Source organism: Tachypleus tridentatus, chromosome 13, assembly GCF_004210375.1.
Source record: "Tachypleus tridentatus isolate NWPU-2018 chromosome 13, ASM421037v1, whole genome shotgun sequence".
Taxonomy (NCBI): Eukaryota; Metazoa; Arthropoda; class Merostomata; order Xiphosura; family Limulidae; genus Tachypleus; species Tachypleus tridentatus.
The window spans coordinates 112,366,883-112,373,989 of record NC_134837.1 but is presented as its reverse complement, the minus strand read 5'-3'; the positions used below and the strand labels follow the sequence as shown (position 1 = coordinate 112,373,989).

General features: G+C 30.2%; 1 protein-coding gene across 5 annotated transcripts; it reads right to left on the bottom strand.

The window, feature by feature from the left end:
- LOC143239012 (ER membrane protein complex subunit 6-like) lies at positions 1-5,256 on the bottom strand. Of its 5 annotated transcripts, none has more exons than XM_076479732.1 (2): positions 5,127-5,256; positions 1-621 (listed from the first exon to the last, which is right to left on the bottom strand). In XM_076479732.1, exons 1-2 carry the CDS (start codon positions 5,209-5,211, stop codon positions 260-262), a joined length of 447 nt encoding a protein of 148 aa, XP_076335847.1. In that variant the 5' UTR covers positions 5,212-5,256; the 3' UTR covers positions 1-259. The 5 variants fall into 5 exon arrangements, with proteins under 5 accessions (XP_076335847.1, XP_076335848.1, XP_076335849.1 ...); XM_076479733.1 differs by lacking the exon at positions 5,127-5,256 and adding an exon at positions 4,894-5,105; XM_076479734.1 differs by lacking the exon at positions 5,127-5,256 and adding an exon at positions 4,840-4,857.
- Positions 5,257-7,107: the final 1,851 nt, after the last annotated feature.

The window sequence follows — 7,107 nt, the reverse complement described above, 5'->3', positions numbered from 1 at the left end:
TTAAATTACAACCATTTATTAACACGAAATTCTAAACCACCACAGGTACTTCCTTTGTATCTTCTTTCATTATCCACAATAACTATTACAAGATTATCAGACATTTCTTTGGTAATAACTCAAGTAATAACAACAATGCAATCTTACAACACTGCTTCCATTAAAGTCGAGCAAATGTACACGTACACAAATGATGGGCGTTTCTTTGCTTTGGGAAAACTAAAGCAAATATAGATATACTTTACAGGCTCTTTACCTTTCAGTACACATGAACCATTCCATATAAAAACGTCCAGAACAACACGTAAGTAAACAGGCCTCCAAAGAGTCCACTCGTCAGTAATGTAGTTCGATTTCTGAAGTACTTCTTCCAATCAGAACCCATTTTCATAATCAACATCACCCACAAAGCAAGTGCCATCATGAAGTAAAATGCAAATCCATATACAGCTGTCAGTCCAAGAAGTCCAGCAGTACTACCAGACAGAGCTGACATAGAAATACGACAATACTCTACAATTGCAGCGTTTTGCCGAACAGCTCCCTCACTGTAAGCAACTACTTCTCCACACTTTTCTTTCTTAGCCTTGGACTTCACACTTGTGGGTGAAATCATGATCACTTGAAAATAATATACAGGCATATATATATATATATACACACACACATAAAAGACACGTGGAGACTATACATCATGCTAATTTTAATATGTAGTCATTTTCAAAAATACACCACCACACTTTTATATTAAATTTAGATCACATCATGGATTAACTTGGGCATTTTTAAGGTACTGGTTTCTGTTTATTCTTAATACCAGCAAATTTTTAATATAATATTTTCAGTTGTTATACTAGTATCCTTGCAATAATTTAAGTACAATTACTGGTAACATCTTTCTATATATTAATTGGTGTTTATAGTACAATTACTGGTAATGTCTTTCTAGATATTAACTTATGTTTACAGTACAATTACTGGTAACATCTTTCTATATATTAATTGGTGTTTATAGTACAATTACTGGTAACATCTTTCTAGATATTAATTGGTGTTTACAGTCCAATTACTGGTAATGTCTTTCTAGATATTAAGTGGTGTTTACAGTACAATTACTGGTAACATCTTTCTAGATATTAATTGGTGTCTATAGTACAATTACTGGTAATTTCTTTCCAGATACTAACTGGTGTTTACAGTACAATTACTGGTAACTTCTTTCTAGATATTAACTGGTTTTTATCCTATATTTAGCTGCTATCTTCAGAAAAGCTCTAAAAAGACTGTTTTTACAGGGGAAGGTATATGATTTACTTTTTTAGGTTACTCTTTATCATTAGTGTTTACACAAACTAACACATTTTATTTCTTCCCACAAAGAGTACAATACTGATACTTGAATATTTGGATTTTAATTCATATAAACTGTATACACAATATATAATGAACCCTTAAAATAATAATTCATATTTGTTTTTGCATGTTTCTAACCATTCTTTCTGGTCAACAAATTCTGTATGGACATTATTATTTTTGTATATCAGGTGTTTTAAAATTCAGTATCTTAAGCAGTAGATTTAGCACTTTTAAAAATTGCAATAATCTTTTTGAAACCTAAGAACATTGACTGATTGTGTTGCAACTGTTCTAAAACTACAAAAATGCTCTATATGCTACCAAAATCTTGGGCTTAAGTTAGGAGAAATAACATCCCTATAAATATCATATATGTAAATCAAACTGAAACAGATCATAAATGTGTTACGACTTTACATTGTACTTTCAAAACATTTCTCTTTCCCATTTAGATACTTTTTACCTAAAGATGTGTGTACCAACAAAACATTTATGAAAATTATTCACACCAACAGTTTACTTTTATTATGAAAATTTAATACACTTTGTATGAGAATGTGGTGCATAATTACAGCTTGGATGTTTCTTTCCTAGATAAGAAGTCCCTGTATGGTCATGCTATGCAAATTACATTTGATTTATAGACCAGTGTTAAATATAGTAATTATTCTGTCAGAGTTTTATCTAAATGGATCAAATGCTCGGTTGTCCTCTTTTCCCAACTCTTCCTACAAAAGAACCAAATACCTGAATATAGTTCATTGTTTCTGCCTACACAATAATATCTGTTAACAGGCTATCAAAGGTTCTCTCTCAGAGGTGAGAGGTTTTATTTCATGATTGATGTGGGGCTTTTTCACATCAAAAATGTTAATTTACAGAAATAAAACACATTTGCAAGAAATCTAGAAAGAAGCTTTCCTATGCCCTATAAGAAAAACCCATACTGCTTACATTAGTTACTGAATGTGACATTTTTCATTATTGAATCAATTTGATGTAATTAAGACAAACACTACAAGGATAGTGAGTTACATAATGTTCAACAAATTTGTGTTGTTGAAAACCAAAATTCAATAAAATGCATCATCTACAAAAATCCTTAACTTAATAACAGTATTATAATAAAATCATTTGATATTTATTGTTCAGTATATTGAACGAAGAAACTAGATCACAAGTTATGACTCATGTAAGTACTACAACTCTCTTTTATACTTGAAAGATAAATGTAAACTCATAAATTACAATCTTCACTATCTAATGTGATAAATAATTTTTGACAATTTTCTCTTTTGAATTACAACATATGTACGTATTAATGTATTGATGTGTTATGCACTATGATATAACTTATAATTACACTCATAGTAACCATTAGTGGAAAATAACAAATTTATAATTCAGCATAGAATTTTGGTAGCAGTTGTTCTTAATACTGAAATACACAAAAAAAGCACTAAAATATATGAAATGATGCTGTTATCTAGTTGAAACCACTTGGAAGAGGTGGTCAAGCAAGACTACTTTATAAATACATATCAACTAAGTCTTGGTGCCACACAGGTATTGTTTTGGTAAACACAGTTTTGTTACTTAATTAGTGTATATATTTCCCAAACGTTATATTAAAAAAAGTTACTTTTGTTATTTAATCAATGCAAACATTTTGACTAATATCAAAATGTTAACTTTAATCCAGTCTTTTAACCCTGATAAATATATGCATTAAAGATTCGTCATCATATATAAAAATATCAGTAATGTATAATTAGAGTACAAATAACAACTGTATAATACAATTGTATACATGTTCACCAAATACAGAATTCATGTTGTAAATGCATAGTAAATGTTACACTAAAAACATGTAAAATAATATAGTTAACACAGAAGAGAAAATGTTATTCTATTAGGCACAAAATGTGTGTGTATAACTGCATAATACAGTGGTTTATGTGAGAGGCCCCAATACATGTTCAGATAAACACTGGTATCTTACCAGTGATATAGGTTAGGTTTAAGGCCTACTAAATAGTGGATAAAATAAAGGAATTACCAACTTATATTTATATATATTATACATTTTTACTGGATAAACATTGATTTCTCATATCAGAAAGTGTAATAAAAATGTATTTTATTGAAACTTCATTCTTTTCTGTGTCTCTGTTCATTCCATCTTTATTTTTATTCTTTGTCTGAGTTTCTTGCCAGTTTTCTGTAAGGTGATGTAAAGAATTTTGAATCATTCCTAATTGGTTTTTAGTAGTTTTTGAAATACTTTCTTTCTTTTCTCTTGAGTTCTATTTATCCAAATTTATAATAGACATTAGTGGTTTATATTCCTCTGTTAATATAAACTGTCTTCTATTACTTATCACCCTTTTAGTATCCTCTATACTGTGATTAAATGTATATATTACAATTTTATTTCCAATCTAACCAAAGGTAAAACTTAAAAACCACATTAATCCTTGTACTGTGCCTGTACACATTCAGAAAAAAATCTGATCATGTCCGATATCTTTGTTTCCATAGCACATTTTTAAGATGTAGTTGCTGCCTTGCAACTGTTACATACCCAGAATTAGACATCGCTTTCAATTTTATTTAGTTTAATGAGAGAAACAGTAGTTAAAATAATTTAAGTAGCTTGGAGAATTCTTCTCACACCACCTTTGAATTAGCTCTGTTTACTATGTTTAGAAGTTCAGGCGAAAATAAATCTGAATAAATGATGTTAGCAATGCAAGTCGATCTGTAACTTCTCGATTTCAGAGATAGGAGGGATGGTTCAAAATCAAAGTACCTATATTAAACCAAATCAGTATCATAATCATACTATACTGTTTGGTTTGACACAGATCCTGTACAATTCACACTAATGTATCATATTTTCTTAAAATCTTGCTCTTCCATAATATATTAAAAAATATTTTTAGGTAACGTATTTTGATAAAATTTGGGCAATATTTCAGTATTCAGATGGACTCGTAATTTGAGGGTCGCGGGTTCGAATTCCCGTCGCAACAAACATGCCCGCCCTTTCAGCCGTGGAGGCATTATAAAGTTTGATCAATCCTACTATTCGTTTGTAAAAAAGTAGCCCAAGAGTTAACAGTGGGTGGTGATGACTAGCTGCCTTCCCTTACTCTTACACTGTTAAATTAGGGATGGATTAGAGCAGATAACCTTCGTGTAGCTTTGCGCGAATTTCAAAATACAAATTTGCCGTGTAATGTAAAACTTGTGTCGTTAGGACTAATCAATATGCAATGAAAAGTAGGGCTACTAGAATTACTGTTAGAATTATGTCTACCTCTGTTATTCATTTTATAATTTATTGTAAAAATAATCACAACTCACCAGCAAATAAATAGTTATTTACACTTAGTTTACTACACTATTCAGTTAAGCATAGGTCTAGTAGTATTTAATAACATTCGCGAACCAAATGTTTCTTAACATTTCGATACATACTTCTATCTCAAACTCTTAACCTCATTTTACAAATGAACGATTTCGCTGACTTACTAGTACAAAATTTCGTAACAATTATTAATATTAATATTAGCATGCTTTGACTGAATATAAAGTGTCAGCAAATTTCACGCATATTTAAAATGTACAACAATATGAGCGTCGGATAGCGAATTATACTTTTATTGTTATGGGTTTGTTTCAGTTAATTTATTAACATTATTCCTTATATCATTAAGTTCAACTGCGAAGTTTTAGTTACACCTTACTTTAAGACACAAGCTCACCTTCTACGGTAAGTTGGAGCACGTTGATTTTGTGTATATTTGTAATATGAAACTGACACAAGCTTTCCCTAGCGGTGGCGCACATAATTTAATGTTTGGAGAAATGGTTTAATTTTGATTTTTTTTTTCATATTCTTTTCTATAACTCCTTTATTTATTTAAATTAATAACATTTGGTATTTATGTTGGGTTGTTTATTAACGTTTATATCAAGTCCTAACCAGGAGCTGGTTTATTGAACTTTTTTCGTGTGCAAGACGTAAAAACTTGTATTCTAGTTATTTGAATTTTTCCCATGGTTTTTCTTTTGTTCCATTTCAATAAACTGGCCTTAACCACCTGGCCATTTCAGGCCTACTTGGGTATGATAAAAACGTTTTTGTTTATAATAGCACGAAAGTTCTTTTGGTGAAAAAAATAACATTTTTCGGACGGAACTTTAAAATAATATAATCTGTTGTAGGAATATAGATGTTATTTTACTTCAAAATTGTAAGATCTGATATAACTGAAGCAAAAATGTGTTTTAATACAGTATTAGTAAGGAACAGTAAAATATAAATTTTTTTAATTGAATGATATGCTGAAGATCTCAATGTGTCAACAAAATGAAAAGTTATTTCTTCAGAATTTATTCTTATTAGTTCACTATTTTACCAGGATAGCTTCATCATGAACTATCGATAACCTAAAAATTAATTTTAATTTAGTGATAGTTACTGATGAAGCTGTAAGAACGAAATAGAAACCAGTACCAAAACACATTTTGGAAATATAAGTCGATATTGTATTTAAAGTAATAAAAATGTCTGGTAATAAACTTCAAATAGCGTTAAACAAAGGTAAGCACTGTACTTTCTTTGCTTCAATAAACAAGTTAATTACTCTTTTACCCCAGTCTCTTGGCTTTACAATCATCTTTAACTGAGTAATGATTTATTGCTAAACTTTCAAGATTTCACCTTATGTTTTTGGTTGTTACCTGCTAAAGCATCTTGAAGTCTACTTCAGTGTAAAATCTTGAAGATAAAATATCGCTGGAGTTACTAACAGCCAGCATCAGTCTTAACAACAAAGAACTATAGCAACAGGGTGTTTGAAGTCATACAAAACAGAAATATCATAACATTACTACATAAAGTAGGAATGTACTCATTATTTTAAGATATTTCACTTTGAGAGAGTAAATTTACTAATGCTTTTCAAATTTTCATTTTAACTCATAAGAGCAAAACTCCAAGGAGCTGTTAATTAAAGTATCGATGCATTTTATCTAAGTCTATATTTTAAACCGCTAGTGAGAGACTCCAAACAGTCATAGTTTTGCTTGTTTCTAAGGTGGACTCTGACTGTAGTTGTTTTGAAATAAGACTTGTGTTACATGTATGTCAGCCATTTTCATGCTGTTTGGTTTTATCTTTGTAAATTTTAATAAGATCTGTTCCTTCAACAAAGAGCTATCTCTTTAAGTTTGTGCCATCCTGATGGTCTTCCTGTAACAGGAAATTTAGTATGTTGGAATGTGACTTATATTTTATATGGTTAATTGTTATTTTCTGTGTTTAATATAAACTGATGGACTGCATGTCTGGACATGAATATCAGATATATAATAATGATATTCAAGTTTTTTTTATTATATAACAGGTTTTTGTTTCAGTTTTTTTGTATACAGCTATCTTTAAGTTTAAACTGATAGACAACAGGGAAGGCAGCCATTCAACAGCATCCACTGCCAACTCATTTGATCAAATAGTGGGACTTGACCACCAGTTACAGTACACTCATGACCCTACAGTTTGGAGCACGTTTTCGTGTTAACAGGCTACGAACCATGAACCTTTTAGGTGACTAATTTCAAGATATCAGAATCTCATCTTCCTAACAAGAGTTAATAATAAAGGCAGTTTCTCTTTTAAAAAGTGAGAATATTAAACTTCCAGCCTTTTTTTTTTAATATATAAAATTCATGTTCTGCCTG